Source organism: Nelumbo lutea, chromosome 1 (assembly GCF_056320005.1).
Source record: "Nelumbo lutea isolate HS-2025 chromosome 1, American lotus-T2T, whole genome shotgun sequence".
Lineage (NCBI taxonomy): Eukaryota > Viridiplantae > Streptophyta > Magnoliopsida > Proteales > Nelumbonaceae > Nelumbo > Nelumbo lutea.
In genome coordinates, this window is record NC_142684.1 from 23,815,611 (window position 1) to 23,841,949 (window position 26,339).

At 37.2% G+C, this 26,339-nt stretch overlaps 1 protein-coding gene across 4 annotated transcripts; it reads right to left on the minus strand.

The window, feature by feature from the left end:
* Nucleotides 1-2,480: 2,480 nt before the first annotated feature.
* LOC148873963 (transcription initiation factor IIA subunit 2-like) lies at nt 2,481-14,377 on the minus strand. Of its 4 annotated transcripts, none has more exons than XR_016105910.1 (4): nt 13,971-14,371; nt 5,040-5,103; nt 4,882-4,947; nt 2,481-2,881 (listed from the first exon to the last, which is right to left on the minus strand). XR_016105910.1 is itself a non-coding variant. In XM_088966769.1 (4 exons), the coding sequence occupies exons 2-4, from the start codon at nt 10,881-10,883 to the stop codon at nt 2,798-2,800; spliced, it is 243 nt and encodes an 80-aa protein (XP_088822895.1). In that variant the 5' UTR covers nt 10,884-10,889; nt 13,971-14,367; the 3' UTR covers nt 2,481-2,797. The 4 variants fall into 4 exon arrangements, 1 of the variants encoding a protein (XP_088822895.1); XM_088966769.1 differs by lacking the exon at nt 5,040-5,103 and adding an exon at nt 10,791-10,889 and having other exon boundaries at nt 13,971-14,367; XR_016105908.1 differs by lacking the exon at nt 5,040-5,103 and having other exon boundaries at nt 13,971-14,377.
* Nucleotides 14,378-26,339: the final 11,962 nt, after the last annotated feature.

Below are 26,339 nucleotides of genomic sequence, written 5' to 3' on the forward strand. Positions count from 1 at the left end.
CATAAAAAGTTAGAAATGTAAGTTTTCCATAGTTTCAGAGTTTCAAGCAAACCTATAACTGAAATAACAAAATAGGAATATGACCTTTGAGTCAAATAGTAGAGTGAGAGGCTTACCTCTCGTGTATAACCTTGATAAAGGTTTCTTCCAACAATTGAAATAAGATGAGATGATGATTGAGTGAACTATTGAACTTGGGAATGCTTTTGGTTACAAATCTCCCATTTGAAAAACAATGGATAAATTTGAGGTTAAAGGTTCAAATGCTTGGAGATTTTTAGTTAATAAGGTCTTTATAGAGGCTAGGAGTGCTTCTAGGTCTCTCTCCTTATCTTTTCTTTATTGGTTTGAATTGGGTCTCTATTTGTAAAGAAAAGAAGGAAAATATGTTTATGTTTTGCCTAATAAAAAAGCCTAGTGATGAGACCAAAAAGAACCCTATTTTTATCCTTTAATATTCACTCTTTTATATTTATTTATCACTTAAATGAATTCATTACTCTTGTATTTCGATTTAGGGCAATAAAGAAGGCAATTGGAAGAAAACAGGACAAATCGGGTGATTTTGCACAGTTTCGGCGACAGTCAGTAATCTGGGCCTAACTCTCAATTCCGGACACCGAATTAGACAATTCAAGAAGCATTAGAAAGATGAAAGGAAGTCCCACAACTTTTATGTTTTGAGTTTTGACAGATTCGGCACGCATCGAGTACGAAAATGAGCCCAAAGTCGGAGCAAGTTCGCAGCCAGGCCCATTTCACAACTTAAGCCCAACTCGCAGAAGTAGCTGAAGCAGCCCAACTCGAATTCAAGAGTTAAGAGTCCGAATTTCGAATGTAATCTCTAAGGAGAGAGTTTTATCAGATCTAAATACTTGAATGTAATCCTAGAGAGATAAGAAGATTGAGATTAGAGCATTAGATAAGAGATAGGATAGGATTAGTTCAAGATAATATCAAAACTCCCTAAGGATAAGATGATCTCCTAGAAGGAGTTGGAAAACAGCCCTCTCCTTTGGCTATATAAAGAGGGGGGCGAATCAGCTCTAGAAATCACTCAATCATTCAGCAATCAAGCATCAAGCAACTCAAGAAGATCAGTTCGGCCATGGAGAAGCAAAGCATGGAGATTGCGCAGATCATGAGCAGCTAAGCTTCTTTTTTTTGGTTCAAGGGGAGAGGTTCGATTGTGTCATTGTGAGGTTCTGTAGTTAATTTATTTTCTTGCTTTTTAATTCAAGTATTCATTGATTCTTGTGCATATTTTTATTGGATGTTAATGTTAATTAGTCTGACAAACTGAATTAATGTTGATTTTCCTACTGCTGTCCATGATTTCGGTGATCCGTAATTGTCACGAATAATGGTACAAGTAGCAATTAGGTTGATATCTTTTTGGGTCAATTGTTCGTGACAGCCTTTGACCAATGTTTTAACATGGTTCAACCTAAAAGAATCGATGGAACAAAATTCAGTCATTGCAGCTATCTCAATTATTGTTATTTTGGTTTAACTGTTTTCACAAATCTTAATGCTATCATTGTTTAACATGGAACGCTATCGTACCCAGTTGAGTGGTGATAAGTGTTGATCGAATGCTGGGTTTGGTCAACTGAATTAGGAAAACACAAGGTTTATTATGGCTATCCTAATAAATCTAAAGTTAAATGCTTGAATTGCAAGAATACTGAATTGTACCTAGGATCGATGGCCAATCGATTCAACTTGAACCCTTGAACCAGAATTCGGTAAGACTGATTTTCTCTTGTTTGTTTAGTTTGTTATTCTTTTAATTTTAGTTATTTAATTTTCCCACACAATTACTTTACCCATTCGGCTAAGAGATTACTGATTTGCTCCCTGTGGGATTCGACCTAGAACCACTTTTACTGCAAATATTTTATTGTGGGACTAGTAATAATTTTGAGGGCTTCGACAAACCCGTCACCTAGGTTTCAAAGAAGTGATTGACTGTTATCATAAAAAAAAGGCTAAAGATTTTCAAGGAAATGGTTTACAATCAAGCTTTACTTCTTAGTACAATGATTCTCACTACAATAAAATGACTTTTAGCAGCTGGTAGTCGTCAAACTGCCGCTAAAACTTTTACCGGCAATCGACAAACTGCCGCTAAAACTATTGTCGCTAAAAGTTCTAGCGGCAGTTTTGGCGACTACCGGTAAAGTGCAAAAAATTGCCGCTACAAATTGATGCATTAGTGGCAGTTTTTTAATGCTACTAAAGGTGATTTTGCATGTGACAGTTTAAAGGGGGTACCCCAACTACCGCTAAAGGCTTTTATATATATATATATATATATACAAGTTATTTTAAATATATATATATATACATATACAAGTTATTTAATATATATATATATATTTTAAATAACTTGTAATTTGATTGTAATTTATTGCAAAATTCAATTATTAAACAAACATGCAATTTGATTCATCCATTCATCCAAATTAAAATTAAAATTAAATACAAAATATATTATTTTCCATTGATTTCTCCAAAATGGTTCACAACAATTCCATACACAAGTAAAAATGAAACACGAGAATTTTTTCTAGTAGCACAATTACTGGATCTCATAAATGATAATTGTTTTCTTAAGGGAACATGGCTACTTCTTTTATAATCTCAAATTTCTTGCAAGGGTCTCTGCAAATTGGGCTACCTCTCAAACACCTCTCTGCAAGGGTCTCGAATTTCCTTTAGAAGGGATAGAGTCTCATCATTGTAAGAGTAACTTTGAATCACATACCACTATATTCACCCTACCAACATTCTCCTAGCATTCCTCATTCTTGAAAATTGCATCCTGTAGGATGAAAGTCCACATGTTGTCACAGAACCTGTAGGTGTGTAGATGTTCCTATTGTGCATACACACATGAAAAGAAAATGTGAACAGACAGTTCAGTTTACAATGTGAACCACCTAGCTAACAAGCAAAGAAGATAATTCCTTTGTTTTTCTTTTTTCTTTTTGGAAATAATTAAGAAATAAACATTAACTATTGAAAGAAAATGTGAACATGCCCTTCTCATTTTAAGTAGAGCATCCCCAAATTTGTGAATGGCTTCTTTTAAATCTTCCCAATATTTGCACCTTTGCATGTAATTTTGTTAATCATTGAGAAAAGGGAAGGAATAAGGAATAAAAAGAAAACCACGAAAGTTTTTTTTTTTTTCCTTACCACTCTTGTTTCTTTCTTCTGTTAGCAATGTGACTATAAGAACTAACAAAGGAAAATTTCATTAGTCAAAGGATTTCAGTTTTTGCAGGTAAGTTCATATTTTCTAATAATTTAATGGAAGTAGTTATTGTAAATTATCAAGTAGAATTTTTTAGCTACTTTTTTTTCAACAGGTTGAAAGGAATCATTTCGAATTACCCATGGGGTTTTGATGCATATGTTCTTTATATAACATATTCTCTAGTCAAATCCTGTTTCAAAATCTTAAAGGACTCCATTTGCTTTTCATTAACACCTCTTCAGTGAATTGGTATTACATCATGAGTTTTTATTTTCAAGCATTAAGAACATTTGGAGAGAAATGATTGCAGCTAAGTTTTCCAAATTTCCAGAAAAGAAAATAAGTAGTATAGAGTTATGGTCTGGACAATTAATAATCACCTGTCCAATTAATAAAATCCAATTATAATTGGTGCAGATTTCAATTTCTCTGTTTTGGGATCTCCCGCTGGGTGACTTGACCATGTTTTGATTGGTTGATTCAGTGGGATTTGTAATGTAAAATTTAGATTGTATAGAGCAAGTTCCCCCTCCCCTTGTACAGCTACCATTACTGGATTTATGTCAATATTCAAATCCAAATAGACCTTGGGAACTATAAACTATTCACACCACTGGGTTAAAGTAACTACTGAACTATATCAGATAAGATGGTGATTTAGGGGTACTCTACTTTTGATGAATGGGATTGTTCATCATTAGTTGAAAAATCCTCTTTAAAAGGGCAAGTTCATTGTTGTTAATATATCCCCTATGCTGAGGCACACTCAGGTGCTTAAACTCAAAATTTATAGACACCCAAAAAACCAACTTACTAACTGCATACTGCACTAATTCATCTCAACTTTTCATTTTGTTATATAAAAATTCTATTGTTTCTTTCAAACCAAATTGGCAATAGAACAATTACAGGAATTGACACAACACAACATGAATAGGTAAAAAAATACAAATATACAATTAATGAAGAAAAATTACCTGAGAAAGAACCCATCCTATATTATACAGCTTGTGTGAAAGAAACTTTCACATAGGGGATATATTAACATGTTTATTTCAGCTTCAAATAAACATAGGGGATATATTTCCCCTATGGGAATGACATAGGAGATATATTTCACATAGGGGATAAACAACTAAAGCTTGTTTATTTCAGCAGCTGAAATAATCAAGTTTCATATAAATCATACAATTCATGGATGTCTAGGTACATTTCCAACAGCTGGCTTATTAACAAGCTTTAGTTGTAAATCATCCACACCCCTAATCTCTTTTTTCGAGAAACATACATTCCCAACAGCTGGCTTACTAACAAGCTTTAGTTGTAAATCATCCACACCCCTAATCTCTTTATTCGAGAAACATACATTCCCAACAACTGCATGGAAGAGAATATTAACATAATATTTGAAGATCATTAAAAATAAATAATTATCAAACTAATTATCTTCTTTGAAAATTGTTCAAATATTGTATATTAAGAAGATAAACACAAAGAAAATTGTTCAAATATGGCACAAGCACAAACAATGGCTTATTCTTATTATTTTTTGCATCTTACACAAAAGACCAAAACCAAATCATTCTGGGAGTGCATACTCAGTATTTCTGGATTACCTTAATGTGTTGAATTTCTTTCATAGGCCTGTCTGCAAAATATGCATATAATGCTCTTAGTTCTACCTATAAAGATACAAAATAGCATGTTATATGGTAGCTCTTTTGAAGCTTCAAAAATCCGAAAGAAGATAGACTTCAGTATATAAATGTATAACCTGATGAAAGATCAACACAACGGGTGCACATTGGCATTCAAGCTCAACAGTTACAAGTTCTAACCTACATTAATATTGTAAAGGGAATTATAATGCATGCTAATTAAAATACATAAATGAAAGCCAACAACCATGATTGCTTCAAATCATGTATGCCTTTACTCAATATTAAAATGTTAAACTGTTTGACTTGATCCTAGCTAGGGCTTTTGGAGATATACAATCAATACAAAGAAACTCCAACCAGAACATACCTATCTAAAGTCACAGGGGTAGAACAAAGAACTCACGGACATGGACATTGGAGAAAGCACCCATAACAAAGACAAGTAGAAGGAATCAGCCCGGACAATACTTTGTAAAGACAAAATAGGAAAAATGAGCAAGCAATTAGATCAGATCTAACCTAAACTCCCTTCTTTTGAGACCGAGAATAGAAAATATCTACTGTCATTTGTCTACCTCAATTTACACTGAACGTTAAACTGGGTGAGTTGATAACCAATCAAACCTATTGAGGGACATCAAAAGGAGATATTGTTCCATAGGTCATTGATTAGGTGAAATATATGTAAGGGTCTTCTCTTATCATCATACCAGGAGAAAAAAAGAAACTCTCCAAGATTCCAATTTCTGCTAAAAAGTAGAAGAAAATGAATGTTTCTATCAATTAAAAACAATAATTTGTAGCCAAAGTGCAGAAGAGATTTTTAAAACTGAAAACTAAATTAAAGCTTATAAGCTTATCAAACTCAGGCCCTGTTTGATGATCAAGTACTTGTTAGAAGTACTTATTTTAACAACCCTTTAGGCTGTTTGATAACCCACTTTTTCAGATCACTTATTATGTTTTTAAGTACTTATTGGAGTGGGGATGTTTGGTAAGATACTTTTCCCATAAGTAATTATATTGACACAAATGACAATTTTAGCCCTTACTTCACTCATACACACACACACACACATATATGTATATGTATGTTATGTTATACATTTTAATTGAGAGTCCACGTGGACCCTAGTTCATGACAACTGAGAGCCCACATGGACTCACACATGCACAAGTGAGAGCTCACGTGGACCCCACATGGACCCCACTTCATGGTCAGCATTATTTCTGCCGTCAATGGTCCTGTATCAAGCTCGATACATCGGCCGCCGACACCGCTAGTACACTGGTTGTTAGCTGGTACACCGACCGCTGATGTCATTGGTACACTGGCTGTTGGCCGGTACACTGACTATCTGGTACACCAACGGCCAACGTCATTGGTACACCGGCTGCCGACCAATACACTAGTCGCCGATGTCGTGTTGGTGGAGAGATAGAGACAAGGAGACAGTGAGAGTGGTGGTATTTTAGGTATTACAAGAAAATATTAGGGACTGGTCCGTCCCATTTTTTGGAGAAGTACTTCTTTAAAAAGTAGAAAAAAAAGCCAACTTCAAATCACTTTTTTAAATAAGTACTTTTTTAAAAACAAGTACTTATTACCCTCTTTTTTACCAAACACCCATAAGTACTTAAAAACCACTTAATGTGTGGTCCCATGTCTTAAAAGAAGTACTTCTTTTAAGTGTTCTCAAACAAGGCCTCAAAATATATCGATTTCAAACGTAATTTAGGCCGTAGATGGTTGAGTGGAGATGTGTATTATAGATGAGCGACTAATCTTTTAAGCACTATAAGTCGAAAGATAGAAAATTGACTAAATGAATTAATGCTCAAATAGATATTGAGAAGCCAAAGGATAAATAAATAGGAACGTACATGAAGTTGAATCTCCTTAGTGAAGCAAGTTGATGGTATAGAAGAGTAGAGTATATGATAGGAAGTAGGAGAGAGAATGCTAGTAGCTTTTGTATTTTTTTGTTTCTCTCATACACACATTTGCAATACAAGAGGTTGTATTTATAGTAGCTAGAGTCGGTGGTTGCAAGGTAAACCGACTTTACATTTGTGGTTGATATTATTTGCTCTAGATCCTTCTTTTACTGAAGGAATTTTGACCACACAAATTTACTTGCTTCTTAAGTATAACTAGGAAGTTCTAGAGTAAAGTATTCTAGAAATGTGTAGCAACTTCTAATACTCCTCCTTGGTGCACATTTCAGTAACTCCAATCATGTTTCGTAATAGTTCGAACTTGCCTTTTGGTAGTACCTTTGTGAATATGTCTGCTAATTGCTCTTCAGTCTTGCAGTGTTTGAGTTCTATTTCTTTGTTTGCTTCACCTTCTCTGGTGAAGTGATACTTGATGCCTATATGCTTGGTTCTGCTGTGAAATACGAGATTCTTTGCCAATGCTATAGCTGATCTGCTATCGCAATAGATTTCTGTAACTTACACTCGTGGTTCTCCCATGTCTTCATGTATTCTTTTTATCCATATAGCTTGGCTTGATGTCATTGTTGTTGCAATATACTCTGCTTTAGTTGATGATTGCGCAATTGTTGCTTGTTTTTTTGATGCCCAAGAAAATATCCCTAATCCAATTGTGAAAGCATATCCTGACGTGCTTTTCATGTCGTCTACTGATCCTGTTTAGTCACTATCTATGTAGCCAATTAGTTTTGAGTCATGTGTGACTTCATACCATATTCCGTAGTTCTTTGTTCCTTGCAAATATCTAAGTACTCTCGTAGCTGCTCCATAGTGAACTTGACTTGGACTCTGCATGAATCTTGATAGCAAACTAACTGCATACATGATGTCTAGTCTTGTAGCTATTAAATAGAGTAAGCTTCCAATTAAACTTCGAAATTGTGATTCATCTGTTTTTGGTGAGTTGTCTTCTTTCTTGAATGCTTTATTGTTGTCTAATGGAGTTGATAATGTCTTGCAGCCTTCCATTTTGAATTTCTTCAAGAGAGTCTCTGTATACTTCTTTTGTGAGATGAAGATCCCATCTTCTTCTTGAGTTATTTCAATCCCGAGAAAGTAGTGCATTAAGCCCAAATCGGTCATCTCGAAAGTCTTCATCATGTCTTCTTTAAATTTCTTGATCATCTTCTCATTATTTCATGTGTAAATGAGACTATCGACATATAAAGAGACAATAAGTGTCATTTGTACCTTGAGTCTTGATGTAGAGTGTTGGCTCACTTTTGCTTCTCTTGAACCCTTGCTCAATGAAGTAGCTGCCTATTCTACTGTACCAGGCTCGCGGAGTTTGCTTTAAGCCATATAATGTCTTCTTTAATCTGAGAACTTTATCTTCTTGTCCTTGCACCACAAACCCTTGAGGTTACTCCACATAGATTTCTTCCTTAAGGTAGACATTGAGGAATGCTGACTTCACATCTAGTTGGAAAATCTTCCATTTCTTCTGTGCAACTAGTGCAATCAATGCCCGAATTGTGTCAAGGCGTGCAACTGGAGCAAATGTCTCATTGTAGTCAACACTGTATTATTGTGATTATCCTTTGGCAACTAACCTTGCTTTATGCTTCTGTATTGAGCCATCTAAGTTAAGCTTTATCTTGTAAACCCACTTAACTCTTATAGTGTCTTTGTCTTGTGGACGATCTACAAGCTCCCATGTCTCGTTTTTCTCGATCATCTTTATCTCTTCATCCATAGCTATTTTCCATACTTCTTTCTTAAAAGCTTCTTCAAAGCTTTCTGCCTCCATAAGCATCAAGTTGCATGTCTCGTATGTCTCTGTTAAGGATTTAGTTCGTCTTGGTGGCGAGTCTGGAGGAGATTATGTGGCTTGTACTGGTTCTAATTGCATTGTTGGTTGAGTTGGCAATCCAGTTTGGTCATGGCCTTCTTCAATTTCTTGTCTTGGTAATAGGGGCATGTTGATACTCTTTCTTTCAACTTCTTCTGTCTCCCAATTGTATGCAACATCTTCATTGAATCTTACATCTTGATTGATTATGAGCTTCTTTGTTCTTAAGCTATAGACTCGATAGCCTTTTGATTGAGTGCTATAGCCTAAGAAGATTCATTTCTCAGTCTTCTCATCCAGCTTGCCTCTTTTCTCTTGTGGAATGTGATTGTAGCATATGCATCCAAAAACTCTGAGATGCTTTGTTGATGGCTTTTGTCCACTCCAAACTTCGATTGGTGTCTTATCTTGCATAACTTTGGTTGGACATTTGCTGAGCAAGTAGACTACAATGCTTACTGTCTCTGCCCAAAAAGTTTTTGGAAGAACCTTCTCTATGAGCATGGCTCTTGTTGTCTCCATAACTGTTCTGTTTTTTCTTTCGGATACTCCATTTTGTTCTGGTGCGTATCCAACTGTGAGTTGATGCTCCATGCCTTCATCTTCATAAGACTTGTTGAATTCATTAGAAGTGTATTCTTTACCTCTGTCACTTCTTATCGTCTTGATGTTGTGACCACTTTGCTTCTCGACACAGGTTTTGAATTTCTTAAAAATATCAAAGACTTGCAATTTATCTCACAAAAAGTAAATCCATGTCATTCTAGTATAGTCATTGATGAAGAGAATGAAGTACATGTTTTGATCATTTAATAGAGTACGCATTGGACCGCAAACGTTTGTATGGATTAACTCTAGTGGCTCTTTGGCTCTCCAAGCTTTTTCAGATGGGAAAGGTTGTTGATGTTGTTTCCCGAGCATACACCTTTCGCATACATTGTTGAGCTCCTTGATTGCTGGTAGGTCCCGCATCATGTTCTTTTGCTGAAGGATCTTTAACCCATGGAAATTGAAATGTCCAAACCTTCTATGCCATAGCCACGACTCGTCCACTTGCGCTTGCATTGATACATTGCTTGCATATCTCCATTGTATGGGAAAGCATCTGTTTTCTTTCATTTTTATTTTTGCAATTTCAAGGGATTTGTCTTGCTTATCGTAGATTGTGCAAGAATCTCCCTCAAAATGTAAAGAGTATCTTTCTCCATCATTTGACCTACACTGAGTAGATTTTGATCAATGTTGGGGACCAAGAGTACATCATTGATGTATCTCTTGCCTTGTCTGGCGTCAATGGAAATGGTGCCTTTGTCCATTGCTTCCATGAAGTCGCCTTACCAATTTTGACTTTTGTCTTGACTTTATTAAGATTATAAAAGATACTTTCATTTTTTGTCATGTGGTTACTACATCCACTGTCTAGATACCAAGTATCATTCTTTTCTTCTAATGCAGCTTGGCAGACGTAGAAGAGATTATTCAAATCATTTTTCTCTTCTGAAAAGTTAGCTTGATGGGATTTCTTCAAACGACAAGTTTTTTCAACGTGCCCGAACTTTTTACAATTTTGGCACTGGGGTTTTCCTTTAAACCAACAATCTTTTTCCAAGTGGTTTTTTCTTTTACAAATACCACATGGAAGATACTTGTCATTATTTTCCTTTTGTTTTCCTTGATATTTCTTGTTTTTAAGATTTTCTTGTGACTTTCTCTCATCAGCTTTTGATTTATGAGATCGCGAATTAATTTTAGACTGAAAGGCATTTTCAGTCGAATTTTCATTCTACCTATCTCACCTATTTTCATGTGCTTCGAGAGAGCCCATTAATTCAGTTGGGGATAAAGTTTCTAAATCCTTTGTTTCTTCTATCATAGAAATTATTGCATCATATTTTTTTGTACAAGAAATTAGTATTTTTTCAACTATTTTCTTGTAAGAAATAATTTTCCCATAGGCTCTCATTTGATTTACTATTTCTTTTATTCTAGAATATTAATCTTTTGCAGTCTCATTATCCTTCATCTTAAGATTTTCAAAATCTCTTCTAAGCTTCTATAGTCTAATAGTGCGTACCTTGATAATTCCTTGGAACTCCTCCTGCAACATGCCCCATGCTTCTTTTGCAGTTGACGTGCCCATAATTCGTGGAAATATATCATTTGCCATTGCTTGCTGCAAGCAAAATAATGCTTGAGAATGTTTTTGTTGATTCTCTTCTAGGACCTTCTTTTGATTTGCTGAGAGAGTAGAAGTGTCTTCAAGAATAATGAATCCTTCTTCAACAATTTTCCATAGATTTTTTGATCGAAAATAGGTCCTCATTTTGATGGACCAAAAATCATAATTTTCTCCATGGAAAATTGGAAGAAAAAGAGAAGAGTGGTTGGAACCGGTATTCATAATGGGTAGAGAAGGATTACGACCAGTGTTGATCAAACAAAGCTTTGATACCATTGATAGTATAGAAGAGTATAGTATATGATAGGAAGTAGGAGAAGGAATGCAAGTAGCTTTTGTATTATTTTGTTTCTCTACACACATTTGCAATACAAGAGGTTGAATTTATAGTAGCTAGAGTCTGTGGTTGCAAGGTAAACCAACTTTACATTTGTGGTTGATATTATTTGCTCTAGATCCTTTTCTTACTGAAAGAATTTTGACCACACAAATTTACTTGCTTCTTACGTATAATTAGGAAGTTCTAGAGTAAAGTATTCTAGAAATGTGTAGCAACTTCTAATACAAGTACTAAACAAGTGGAGAATTGTTTAAGCACTATAAGCACTATAAGTCGAAAGATAGAGAATTGACTAAATGAATTAATGCTCAAATAGATATTGAGAAGCCAAATGATAAATAAATAGGAATGTACATGAGGTTGAATCTCCTCAGTGAAGCAAGTACTAAACAAGTGGAGAATTGTTTAAGCACTATAAGCACTATAAGTCGAAAGATAGAGAATTGACTAAATGAATTAATGCTCAAATAGATATTGAGAAGCCAAAGGATAAATAAATAGGAACGTACATGAAGTTGAATCTCCTCAGTGAAGCAAGTACTAAATAAGAGAATTGAAGCGTCAAGCGTTTTAGAAGTGGTGGTGGCATGAATGTGCACGTCGATAAATAGGAAAGCTCATTTACGGTGCACTCCATGCTGAGAAAGAGAGAGAGAGAGAGAAAGAGCCAGCGAGAAGGGAGGGCGGGAATACGAAAAACTAGGAAAAGAGACAAGCGGAAGGGTGGGAAAAACCGAAAAAGTTGTATTTGTTGGGGTCTAAGTGGTAATCAATCTGATCTTTAGCAACGGTTTTAGATGACTACCGCTAAAGACTTGGAATTTCTAGTGACACCCACCAATGTGCCAGCTAAAAAACTGCCGCTAATACCCATTTCTCTTGTAGTGTCTCCTCGATTTGGGATTGATTTTTATGGGTTTTGAGCATCTAATGAGAGTTTGGGGCATGCCTATCATTGTAGTCTTGGGACCACCAGTGGCATAAAATACAATTTTGATTTACTAATAAATGTTATTTTGTCTTTTCTTATCTTTAAGTGGGGGTATCTTTGGGTTTTTGTTATTTAAGCCTATTAGGCTTAATTTTATTGGCCTACCTGTTTGAATAGTTTAAGTATGGAGGCTAACATCAGCCATCAACCTTTTGAGGTCTCAAGTTGGGATAAATGAAATGGCAATTTAATTTAATGTATCAAAATAAAATTTTTATTTAATGGTCAAATGGGTGAATTAGGCTTGAAATTTAACATACAAGGGAATTTGGGGTCTCTAAACATAATGGTGATGTCTAATTGCTTAAATAAGGCTAAGATGATAAAGATATACAATTAATGACCTTTGATTAATGTAACTTGAAATGGAATCTCTACTAAAGGATGGGTCAAACAAAGGAATTTTGGAATGATATTTGGTGAGCAAGTGTGAACATCCAAATTGAAATTGGGGTTCACTCCATGGCTGAAATGGTATGGAGCTGCCACCCATCTAGAATAGAAACATGGGAGTAATGGGCCTCCCATGTTCAATGAACAAGACATGACTCATACATAACCAAGATAAGGTTATACTTTTTAGGGGAGAGAGGGAAGGTGTTAAGCACCCCTCTCCCATACTTAACATGTAGTAACATTTCCCTAATTTAGTATAGAAAAAATAAGAACTAAAGCAAATAAAACCTACTAGATTTCTAGCAACCTTACCCATCAAAGAGGATAGTCATGGTGGCTTGTTTCCCAAGTGATTCAACCCTCTCATTCTACTATTGGGTGAGGGAAACCCTTAAAGGAGCAAATGATTAGGCAACTACATGCATCCTCCTTTATCCAAGATTCCCCTCATTCCTAATAGGCTAATGAGAGAAATCAAAACACAAGGGAATCAATCCCCTATGGATCATGTCATTTAGAGCTCACTAAACACAATCTACATTTAGGATTTATAACAAAAAAAAAAGGAGACAAAAATATCCAACAAACGAGATAGAAAACTAGCTTGAATTAAAGTTCAACATAAGCTAAAACTCCATTACACATGTATTCTAACATTCAAACACACAAAAAAAAAGAAAAAAAAAAAAAAAAACTAACATGCACATTCACTTAACTTGCCAAATCTGAATTGGAACACTATAACAAAAAGGATAGATTTCAGCAGTAATATTGGTTCAAGTGAAATTAAATAACTTAGGCAAGATGATGAATATTCATTCCAATCCATAAAGAAAATAACTCTAATGTTCCCTACACCTAAACATTATGAAATCAATGGTTGAATCTCCTTCCTTCCTCTGTTCTTGGGATTAACTCGACCCTAAGACTTTTGGGAAGAATATCTTCCTTGCTGTTCTTTCCTCTTCTTTGCCTTTTTCACATGACCGAATGGAGAGTTTTTCCAAGGTTTAGGCTAGGAGAAGGGAAGGTGGTGGAAAGGAGGAAAAAGGATTCAGTTTTGGGGTTAACAGAGCTAGGATTTTGATGGATTTAGATTTTGGTTTAAGGTTGAGAAGTATGAAGATGAGGGTGATAGGTGAATGAGTGGATTTTCAGTTGGGGAAGTAGAAGGTGATGAAAGGTGAAAGAGTATGGGATTTTCGGTTTAGGTGTAGGGGTGAGAGAGCTAGAGAGAGATTTTTGAGAGAAAGAGAGAGAGGGATTACGATGTGTGTCAGAGAGAGAGACTTGGAGGGGTTGGGGTTTCTTTACCTAGACAAATGGGGTAGAGAGGGCTTTCCTTTACCTTCTTTCTTGGAACAAATGGGAGAGCTTTTCTTCTTTTTCCTTGGGGGTGAGTAGACCTTTTTTCCTTCTTAACTTCTTTCTTCTTCTCCTCTTCTTCCTCTTCGTTCTTCTTTTCTTGCTGAATGGAAGTTCTTTGCTATTTTTCTTTCTCTTTTGGTTGAGAGAAGATGATGGAAGGAGAGCGAGAGAGAGGATAGAGACGATGAGAGGGAGAGCTCGGTGGTGCTGTGTTGGTAGAGGTTGAGGGAGATGGAGATGGGAGGCTAGGGTTCAGTTCAGTTGTTTAGGGTTCTTGGAGGAAGGAAGAAGAAGATGGGGTGTGAGAGTTCGGTGGAAAGAGTGGGAGAGAAGGTGTAAGAGAATGGAGAGAGTGAGAAAGAATCCAAAGTCTCCCATGTTAGGTTCGGATTGGGGTCTTATGGCCTCCTTTTCTTTGATTTTTTTATGTTTTCCTTGGTTTTTCTTAGTTCAAAACAAGTAGGAAGGGTCCTACTTTGGTTTGGGGTTTGGTTACATTAAAACCCAATGGGTTTGGGTCTAGTTGGGGTTTGGTTTGGTTCTAGAGGTATTTTGTTGGGTTAGAGTTGGATGGGAAATGGGTTTAGTTAGGATTTGGTTTGGTCTTGGTTAGGGTTTTTAGGGTTTGAGTGTGCTCTCAAAAGGATGGACGGCCTGGATCATTTGATCTTAATCCAAAGGGTGGGGGCTTCCTAGATTTTTTCTTTCTTTTTCTCACATTAATCTTTTGCCTTTTGACTGAACTTAATGCCTTGGAGACAGCTCCCCTTGATTTTCTCCCCCTTGTCCTAGAATGGGGGGAGTTTTCAAATTTTAATTCAAATTTTGAATTTGAGGGGGAATGGATAGGTGGTGGTGGCTAGGTAGTAGTGGCAATTGGGCGGGTTGGGTTGGGTTGGGTTTGTGTTAAGCTTCAACCCAACCCATTTAACCCGTTAACCCATTAATGACCCGTTTATATAAAATTAAATGGGTTGGGTTCAACCAAAACCTGCTTTAACCCAATCCAACCTGCCCAAACCCATTAATCTTATATTTATGTACTTAAAACAAAAAACTAACTCCCTCTTAACAAATAAGTTGGTCATAGTTTGGTGACAATAATAGTTGCTATTTTTACAAGTGGTAAAGGTTTAAATTACATTACATGCATGATATTTTTACACAAGCAGCAAAGCAATTTAACCATGTTCGGTTTTCAGATTTGACGAATCACTTAGGTTCAAACCGGTCAAACCAATTTGAACTATCTAATTGGATTGTCTTTGAGCTAATCACATCAAGAGTGGTTGAACCGTTTAGATCCGGATTGGTTCGGTCGGACCAAACCCCGACTGGGTAAAGCAAGCGGTGCCAAACCATCTAGTTCGGGGTCTATTTCAGATTCGAGCCGAGCCAGATCGATATATGCTGAATTAGGTCAAACCAAGTTGAACTGGTCCAAACTTGTCAACTAAATTTAGGTAGTAATTAATAAAAAATTAATGCATTAATTATAAATTATTTAATTCAAATGAAGAAAAAAAAAGCTAAGGAATTAATGCTTATGTCTATAATGGTTAACCCAATGGTTATCCACAACCCAACCCATTTAAATGCGTGAGTTGGGTGATGGGTTGATCACACAACTTGCCAAGTAAATGGGCGGGCTAGATACTAGGTGGGTTGGGCGAAAAATTACTAGGGTTTTAGAATTTAGGGTTTTGGGGTATGGAAGTGAGGGTTAGGCCAACCCTAGGGCAGAGAAACAAGGGGGGCTCAAATCTAGGGCTAGGATTGATTCTTGGTTTAGTGGGGGCTTTGGGTGATTTTTGAAAATGTGTAGGGTCCTAATTGAAAATATGTAGGGGGTTTTTGCAATGAAAGGGCAAGTTTAAGGGGTATGGTGTGCAAGATTTAAGGGTTGAGATTAAAACTCAAGATGTTAAGGTTTTTCTCAACCAACGAGATCGCACAAATTGGAATCTTCGTAAATGGAGGGGTAAAATGGGGAATTTTGTAACAAAATTTTCTAAGGGGTTTCAAGGTGTCCAAAAAAGGTAATGATGGGGTTTGATGGACTCAAAGGGTGTGTTAGAGTAAGGAATCGTGATATGGAGCCCTTGAGAGCCCTTAATTTCTTAGTAAAAGGGTAAAATGGTCATTTTGGATCTAAAATGGATGATGGTTTATCTAGTTGTTTAGGAAGGTGATGGGGTGGTCTAGGTGTATCGGAGGGTGTACCGCAATGCAGATCTTGATATAGGAGAGTAGCGGCCAATGAGAGCCCTTAATTTGGAATCTTTATAGATGAGGGGCAAATGGTAATTTTAAGGCTTGAGGTTCAATGGATCGATGATTGAGAGGTTATGGTGGGGTTTGGAGGTGCCAGATGATGCATGATGATGGATCTTGAATTTAGGGCGTATTGGGCGATGAGGATGGTCCATTTGGGATCTTTTTAAGCTAAGGGTAAAATGGTCACTTTAGGGTCTGAAATGTGATGGATCATTGATTGGGAGGTTTTGATGGGGTTTGGAGGTGTCAGATGATGTATAATGATGTTTCTTGAATTTGGGGTGTATCGGGTGATGAGGATGGTCCATTTGAAAGCTTTTTAAGCCAAGGGTAAAATGGTCATTTTAGGGTCTGAAGTATTATGGATCATCAATCAGGAGGTTTTGATAGGGTTTGATAGATTTTGAAGGTCCTAGATGATGTATCTTGATGAAGATCTTAGATTTGGAGAGTGGCAACCAACGAGAATCGTCAATTTAGAATCTTTTTGGATAAATGGGAAAAATGGGTATTTTGATGTTTGATGTTGGGTAAATGGTGATTAGGAAGTTGGTGGAGGTCTCAAGGTCTTGGATGAAGTATCTAGATAAAGATCTTGGATTAGGTGAGTGGTAGCTAATGAGGGTCGTCATTTTGGAATCTTTACATACGAAGGGAAAAATGGGTATTTTGAGTTATGAAATTGGACGGACGGTTGATCAGGAAGTTGATGGTGGTTTTAGTATAGTTTGGGGCCTTTACATGAAGTGTTTCGATGAAGATCTTGGATTTTGAGAGTGACGACCAACGAGGATCATCGGTTTGAAATCTTTGCATGCGAAGGGCAAAATGGGTATTTTGGGGTCTGAAATTGATGGGTGATCAATGAAGTGGTTGTTGAAGATTTTGGGAAGGTTTGAATGTCTTGGGAGAGGTGTCATGATTGAAATCTAAGATTTTGAGTGTAATGAGCAACGAGAGTGGTTGATTTGAAATCTTTGTGTACGAAGGGTAAAATGGATATTTTGCAGTCTGAAATTTGATGGGTAGTCAATCAGGTGGTTGTTGAAGATTTTGGGAAGGTTTGAATGTCTCGGGAGAGGTGTCATGATCAAAATCTAAGATTTTGAGTGTAATGAGCAACGAGAGTTGTCGATTTGGAATCTTTGTGTATGAAGGGTAAAATAGAAATTTTGAGGTCTGAAATTTGATGGGTGATCAATCAAGTGGTTGTTGAAGATTTTGAAAGGTTTGAATGCCTCGAGAGAGGTGTTATGATCGAAATCTAAGATTTTGATTGTAATGAGCAACAATAGTGGTCGATTTAGAATCTTTGTGTATGAAGGGTGAAATGGGGATTTTTGGGTCTGAAGTTTGGGCGGTGAATACCTTGGAGTACGTGGGGTCCAATGGGAGTGCTTGGTGATTTTAAAGGTGTTGGAATTTATGGAATCTATGTTGTGTGTGTTTTGACCAATGAGGGGGCTTGAAATGAAATCTTGGGTTGATGGATCGATAAATAAGAAAATTTTTAAGTTTGACTTTGGTAGAGTGGCATGGATCTGAATTATGAAGCTGCTGTGAGGGTTTGATCGTATTGGGGACTTGTGGATCGTAGGTTTATTGTTTAAGAAATGTCGTAGTGTCAGATGTGTTGAAATGGAATCTCTAATGAATGAATGATGAAATGAAGGAATTTAGGGCTAAAATGTGGTATGATTAGATGAAAAACAGCTTGTATTCATATGATAGAGCCTTATCGGGTAACAGGTGTGTAGTAGGTATGGTGACATGGAAAAATTATGACCATTGAAAGGGAATCTTATTGATTTAAGTGTGGATTTGAGGGTATTTGATTTGAAATTTGGTTTCTTGTGGTTTTGGCATGTTCTAAAGAGATTGGTGAGGCCTGATCGGGCATTTAGAGTGTAAGAAGTGGGTTAAAGAGGGGACCGAGCAAAAATTGGGTAGTGACAATAAGCATTTTTTGTCATACTAAATCTGAGAAAGTGATGGATCTTTGATAAGAAGTGTGGATAGAAAGATTTGTCTCAGGTTTAAGTTTTAGCTTATGGTTTATTAATCAATGAAGAATCTTGAAAAGTAATCTTATTTATTTAACAAACAAATGGAGGAGTTTCCCATGAAATTTGATATACTAAGGTTTTTGGGTTTTTGAACATAGTTATAGGTCTAATTGGTCAACTAAGGCTGCAATAATGGAGATCTACACCTGGTATACTATAACCAATAAGATTTGCTAAAATGAAATCTTAGTTTGATGGTAGTTCAAATGAGAAAAGTTTTGAATGAAATTTGCTAGGCAGGCATTTTTAAAAGTCATAGATCTGATTTAAGTGATGAATCTTTGATAAGATGTGTGAATTGATTAAATCAGTATGGGTCAGGGTTTAAAATGGAATCTTGCTCATTTGGATGGAGATGAAGAAATTTAAGGCTGAAAGGGATGGGTGGATTAGATTGATGATTTTGGACTTAATGAAAGATGCTTGGTTGCTTGGGCTATAACTTCTTGTATGATTTGGTCATAAATATCAAATTGGAATCTTTGTTGATTGGGCAATTACAATAGACCTGTTTATGGGCCGGGCCAGGCTTTCACCTATTATCAATATACTATATTCATGCTTGAGTCCAAGCCCAACCCGACTATCGGACCTAGATCGTAGGTTTAAGCCCAACCCAACCATTAGGCCTAGATCTTAGGCCCGGGCCTAGCCCTTATAAAAGCCTAAGGCTTGAGTTTGAAGCCTGACATAATTTTAGAAACAGAGAATCAGAGGATGGGACACCAATTTTGAAATAGAGAATCAGAGAAGCCCGACATGACTTTTGTTTTGGGCATTTCTAACCTGAATTGAAACTTGAACAGTTGAACCTATCATAATAAAAGAATTGTATATGATTGAAAAGTACAAAAATTATTTATGCTAGCTTGTAAATGGACCGAATATTTAAAGGAAAATGAAAAATCCAAGTCCAGAATCGTAATATACATTATAGTTGGACATCCACAAAAAGATTGTAGGCAAGAATATACATTACAAGTTTGTTGGTGCAATCTTGCGGGAAGGGGAGATAGTTAGCTTTGGCTATGTCTGTGCCTAAGCCCAAGTGCCCAACCTTGTAAGCAGAACAAGTTGATTCAGACAATTTTGGCGTAGGAAAGTCTTTTCTCGGTTTGAATGGAGATTTAGGGTTGTTAGTTTTGAGTGGGAGGTAGGGGAGAGGAAATATCATTGTCATCGTTATCTTCTCCTATTTCTACTTCTTCTTTCTGGGAGTTGAAGATGGTGATAAACCCAAAAGGTAAAGAGCACTAAATCATTTCATTGGGTTATGGGTCGATGAATTCATTTGCTTGCCTTCGTATTGAGTCCACTCACTTTCACCAAGACGGCCCTCATCAAGATATTCATCTCTCCCTACGCCACAACCTGTGATTTTTATTCTAGTTAAGAGTAAACACAAACAAGTGAGATGAAGCCCAAATTGGTCACTATATTTTAATTAATGCTTCGTCATCTGGAATTAGTAAAGCACACAAGATATGGGAGAGCAAGAAGAAGCCTTATATTATAGACTTTTGTGAGCTTGATTCTTGTATGGTTAGTTTGAGATTTTCTCCTCTTTTTGTTGCATTTTTATTTCTTGGAAATATGCCTGTCAAAAAAACATGCAAGAAGGGTCGACAAACTAGAGAGGGAGGAAGGGAGAGAGAGAGAGAGAGAGAGAGAGAGAGAGAGACCTGAAACAGCTCTCTATCATTGATTGCCACTCGTAAATTTCATCGACCGCTATTAGGAAATGGGGATGCCGTCTCTGGTCTGTGTTATTGTGTACTCAAATATTAGAGAGAATCAGAGAATATGACGTTGTTTTAGTACTCGAAGAGATGATATAGTTTGCCTCATCGATTGTTGCCTATAGAAGATGATACCACTACTACCTCTAGAAGCCGATGTGGAAGGGAAAAATCTTCTAAGTTCTTCCACTCTTGGTTCAAACAAAAACCAAGATGAGGGAGAGTGTCAAATGAAAAGATTTGGGTTAGGAAAAAAATATGTATATTAATATATTTTTAATAATATAATTAATATTTTTATTATATAAAATATTATTGGGCTGGATTGGGCTTGAGCTAAACTTTTTTGTGAAATCCCGAGCTTGATCTGAAATTAAGTTGGGCTTAGATAATAGGGCCTGATCCAAGGCCCACAGGACTAATAATATGCTTAAGCCCATCTAAGGCCATATTGGGCCTTCAGGCTACCTAGCCCATGGACAGGTTTCACAAGCTAATTTTGAATTGAAACTTGGTGTGTAGACATAGATTAAGATAAGGAGTTGGGTAAATGGTTCAAATCTTAGTTATTTAGGTTTATTTTTCTAAGGCTATTGAAAAGGTATTTTGGCATTTTTAGGTTGATTGTTGTAGATTTGAGGTAGGATTTGGGGCCCAATTTATCTTAGTATCCTTGAGGCAATGAATTATATTTGTTGGTTGGGAACACCATTGCAAGTGGAGTTGCCAAAGATATGAAGACAAAAGTTTCAAATTAGACAGACATTAATCATGTTATGGTAGATGCAAACAAGCTGAATTTAGTTGTTGATGAATAAATTAGAAATTCCTAGCTCGTTTGGTAATAACAAGAAGATTAGAAAGCCTTTGCAAATGTCAAGTCTTGCTTAGACTTGACTAGTATTCAACATTGTTGATTTGTATACACTTATCGGAAAAGATGAAAGAAGAATCATTATCGGCTTAACGTTATTTAAGCTAAGGTGGAGATTGTTGGGGGTATGACTTAAATAACATGCCACCCAATTAAAAAGAAAAAGGTTAATGGAAGTAAAGAAAATTGCCCTTTTTTTTTTGGGAGTGGTAACCTTTTTTATGAACCCATTCTATTGGGTAACGTTTTAGGGCTACTTTTTTGGGTTACTTGTTGGGTATGCACGTTGTTGGTTTTAGCAAAGGTACTTTTTTATGCAAGTGTGTAACGGTTTTGTGTAGAGAGGTAAGAGTATTTTGAAGACTAGTCTTGGATTTTTCTTGATAAACAAGACATTTTTGGTTCTTGATATTCTTTCTCTTGGTTTTTGGTTAAGAGATGCATTGAGATCAAAAGGGTGTTTGTTTTATGGAGAAGATGGTTACTTTTTGGCTTTTCTAGTTTGTATTTTCTTTCTAATCTCCTCTTGAATTTTTATTAGATTGGTTTTGTTTTGTATTTACCTATGGATGTAGGTAATTTGTCAAACTTCGTAAATTCTCATGGTCTTGCATCTTTTTCTTATTCTTTCTTTTTATTTGCTATTTTCTTGTGGTGCATATCTTTGATTTATCCTCATTGTTTGATAAAAGTTGTTCACAAAAAGAATCATGTATTTAAAATTAATGAGCCAGAATATTTGTCTATAACAATTTGATAATCCATAACAAAATGTTAGAAAAAGAAAGGACATAAAAGAGAGAGAAACTACATAACTAAGAGGAGATTGGAACAAAGAAAGGATATAAAGGGAAATATGAAAGTTAAACTTCATTTAGAAAAAAAAAATGGAGAGAGAAAGGATATAAAGGGAGAAAACCACATAACCATGAGAAAAGAAAAACATAAAAAATAGATTATTGAAAAAGCTAGAGAGAGAAAGTACATAAGAGATAAAGAGAAAAGAGAGAGAAGCCAAGTATCCAAGAGAAGAGAGATTTATTTTTGAAGTAACAAGGGAAGAAAGAATTTAAAGGAGAGAGAGAGTGAAGAGAGAAACATAGAGATAAACCACAACTTTTAAAACATATTCCTAGGGCCTTATATATAGCTTTTAAAAGCTCAACTATGGCATAATAAAGCAAGTAAACTATTCCTATGTTAATAAGTCATGTTTGGAACATCAATTGTCAATCCAAGAATTCAAAACTAGAAACTTCCCTTTCTAGTTGTTCTGATTGTCTTTAGATTATTAAACATCCATTCAGCTAAACAACAAAATTCTCCTTATACCTTCTATTGCTACTAAATTTATAGGCGAAGACAGCTTGGTAACTTCCAAGGTCAAATGAATAGGGGTCCCACCTGCAAGGAGTGAAAAGATGTTAGAGGCCTCAGGACTGTTCCCAAGGGCGAGGACTTTGACAATCAAGTTAGCCAAGGGCCAATGGAAAGCCAAGGTTATAGCAAGATAGCAAAGAGAACTCAAGTGTGCATAAGTGCATACCTGAGTCTTTGATGCCCTTTTATAGTTAGAGTTAACCAGGTGAGCAATAATGAGCAATCTGTAACTCTCCCATGAATCTCGGTCATGAATACGACTATTACAAGGATGAAGGCCAAGCATCACTCCATCATAACTGTGTTAAGGGAGAGTTATGCCGAGATTGTAACACCTATAATAAATACTCCCATAGTAATGACTCAAGGAAGTTACGACAGTGCCCCTAGCCAGGGTCAAGGTAATGAGATTTCCCTTGGGTAGTACCATGTGTTGTTACATAGTGAAGTGGCTGATTATACCCACATCACTTGCCTCCCACTCTCGAGGCTGAGGCCAAGGCCAAAGTCTGGTTATTTTCCTAGGCCTCATCCTTGACCGATGAGAGTAGAAAGACATTCAAAAATCTTCTAAGTCTTTGACCATCGATGAGTTAGTGTTGTTTGGGAGGTGCAAACCTCTATTGGCAAGCGGCCATAATAATCAGGACGAATAGACATGCTAGTTTGGTGGATGCACTAGTTTAGTGAAGCTTGGGCTAGTGTATTCAAGTGAACTAGGACCAAGCCTCTTGGCATTGTTTTGTACTCCAAAGTTGGTGCCACATAGTGGTCATTGGTGTGGGTGATTGGGGCAATACACTGGTGATCATTAGATGGAATAGATCTAGGTCATCTATTTTTCTTTAAAAGGAGAGGAGAAGAATGGGGAACCCCATCAATTGTTGATTGTGTAATTGCTTAGATCTCCTACACTACTTCAGCTAGTGCTCCACTTATATTCAACATTTTCAAGTGTCACTATGCTTAGGTAAGGCTTCATCATTCACCATGTCCACTTCAGATTCTGTCTGCAAGGTCCATTCCCTCCCCGATTGGAGCACCCATAGTGGTACTCCCACCCAGGATAACAATAATAGTAGTAGTAGTTCTGAGGGCTCCTCTCATCCTTCTGAGGTGGAAGTCTTGTAGAGGAGGGTTGCAACTCATGGGGCCAAGCATAACCAAGAGAGTGAAGGCTCCATGGACAAGAGTACTTGGTCCATGAGGCCAAGGGGTGATACCCTTAGAGGTCTCATAGTGGTGCCTCTAAGAGGTGATGCCCTGGGTGGTGCCTTGGTAGTTTACCCAATGACCGTTGAAGAGGAAGAGGTTAAGGGGAGGCTAATGAGGAGAAGCAAGGGTCTAAAGGACAAGGTGTGAGGTGTGAAAGTTCTACACGCTCTGACTTAGATTGTGTCCTTGGCCTAGAGGATATTTTAAGTATTGCTAAGACGTAATTCATACTCAAGGATTATAGGGGTAGAATCCCTCGAGTTGGAAACAAGTTGTGGTTTTGCAAGGAGGGTAAGTTGTATGTCAAGGAGCATTATCTATAGTTCAGGTTGTGCTTCCTGTTGCACCCCCTCATCCCTGAACTACTGAACCATTATAGGATTACCCTTAGCCATCTTGCCCCCAATGCAGCCAAGATTATTGTTGTTGTCCTCATAATAGCCCATAGTCAAGGGGTTCCAATGATGGTGAACCACTTTTTAAATGCAGATAGTGGGGGAACCCCAAGGGTGAGGGGTTATGATATTTCCAAGGCCAATGGAGTAAGGTAGTAAATAACCCATTGTCTATTCACAACTAGAAGAAGTTTTTCTTCATGAAGTTACCTGAGGGTTGGCCCTTCAAATCTAGTTGGGGGAATCCAAACATGGTGGTTGCGAAGATTGTGCCATTTTGTAGTGATGATGAGAAGGCACAATTGAATTGGCTTCAGCTAGGTGGGACAATCCATACAAGACCCTTAGTGAAGGAGAAGGCCTTGGTGAAGGCCAGCCTTAGTCCTACCCTCCTTTGTAGGGATATTCCCATTGTTTGTAGCTTGGCGACTTTGGTTTATTTCTTTTACTGACAAAACATTCCTCTTATGCATAGATGGATAAGTCGTAGAAGGCCTATCTATTGGTGTAGTCTAACTAGAAGGCGAAGGCCATGAAGAAAGGAGGTGCAACTAAGGGGACGCCCTAGAAACGAACAGATGAAGAGGTGGCGAAGGAGAAAGCCAATGTCAAGGCTGCCCAAAAGAAGGTAGCCACATAGAAACAACTTGTCAAAGGGGGGGAAGTAGCAATGAGGGACTATAGGGCCAAGGGGCTCTTGAGCATCTACTCTCATCAGTTCATGCCACACTCTAGTGACTCGCCACAAGACCAAGTGTAGCTAGTCCGTCATACCATTTACCGACCAAAGTGGAATGTCCAGTAAAGGAACAACCTATCAATGGACAAAGCAATTTGTATACTCCATTTTTGAGATGCTACTAAACAAGGCAACCGATATAAACGTCACGTTCCTTTGTAAATTTTACTTGGTGTAATGGCCTATGATTTTGACTTGTTTTCTTACTATAGTTGGTTTTAGTTTCCATTAGCCCATGCAACAAGGTCGAGCTCCAGCTTCAATAGTTATGGAAAGCGAAGGAGGACGTTGACTAGTTCAAGCACAAGATTGTCGAGGCTTAGGTGGAAAGGATGGAAGTTGAGGCCAAGATGTGCGAAGGCAAGCACCAAAAGAAGTTCAAGGCCGAACTATCTATAAAGAAGGATACGGTCAAGGACCTGAGGTCTGCTTTTCGGTCCCTAAAGTAGCACAAAAAGAACTTGGCCAATTTTGGTAGCCTATCCTACTTGGAGGGTTTCAATTATTGTAGAGGCCTAAGTGTTGAAGCTCCTAGACTTCAATAGTAAGAAGATGGATCCCTTTAGTGGAGGAGACATGGGCCAGATGGTTGAGGTTGTTGAGACGACCGATGTCCAAGATGACAAAACTCTTCACCAGGCTAACAGGCAAGAGATCACTACGATGGAGACCGAGGGGTAGACTAGGGAGACTTAGTCTTAAAAAATCTTTTCTTAAAGTTGCTAGTAGTTGTTGGAACTACGTGCCCTATTTGATGATGTTTTTTCTTTCTTTTCTTTTTGTAATGAACGAGGTTCCCTCTTTTTGACATACTTGTACAAATCCATAAGCAATACAAAGAACATTTTTCCAAACTGTATTTGTGCAATTATTTTAGGTGAATCATGTTTGTAGTTAGTCTCTGGCCTTTGTTGTGGGATGAGGCATCTGACCTAGTGGCAGAGGTTCATGTGAGCCTTAATGACAACTTTTTTACCTGTTAGGCATGTAACCTAGAAAGGTTGTATGTTGAAGGCCGAAGTTGACATCAGAAGGGACCTTTGGCAAATTTAGACAAGGTAAGTGATAACTCTGCATTTTGATGCCTTAAGGGCATCAATTCAATGGTATTTTTAGCCTTAGGATAGTCAAAGTGTGCCCTTTTCCTAGTTAAATTCAATGTTGTGACTTCTAAAGGTCTCTGTGCAAATTCTGGGAAAACTGGGGAAGTTACATGGCTGAATTACAATTTTTGGGAAGCTGGTGTTTAATCCAGCTAAGAAAAGGGATGTTTTTGTAAAAAACTAAGAATAGGAGGGCACCTCCTATCCGTTAAACCTAAAATGGCACCCCTCCTACTGTATTAGCATGCTCTCCTTCTTTAGCAAACCCTAGGGTGCCTTTTAACCTATTATTTTCCTCCTTTGAAAATCCTAGCCGCCCCTAGCTATTTAATCTCCACCCTCCACCTCCACCATCTAATCTAGGGTACTCTCTTTGTAGTTTTTAAACCCTAGGGCGCGACCTAACTGCTAATCCTCACCATTCAGTCCCTAACCACTAGATCTCAACCCTCCATTCCATCTTTTATCTCAGCCATCAACTTTAGGGTGCCACCCACATCTTTTAATCTCCACCTTCTCAATCTCCTCCATTCATTTCAAGGCGCCCAAATCTCAGCCCTA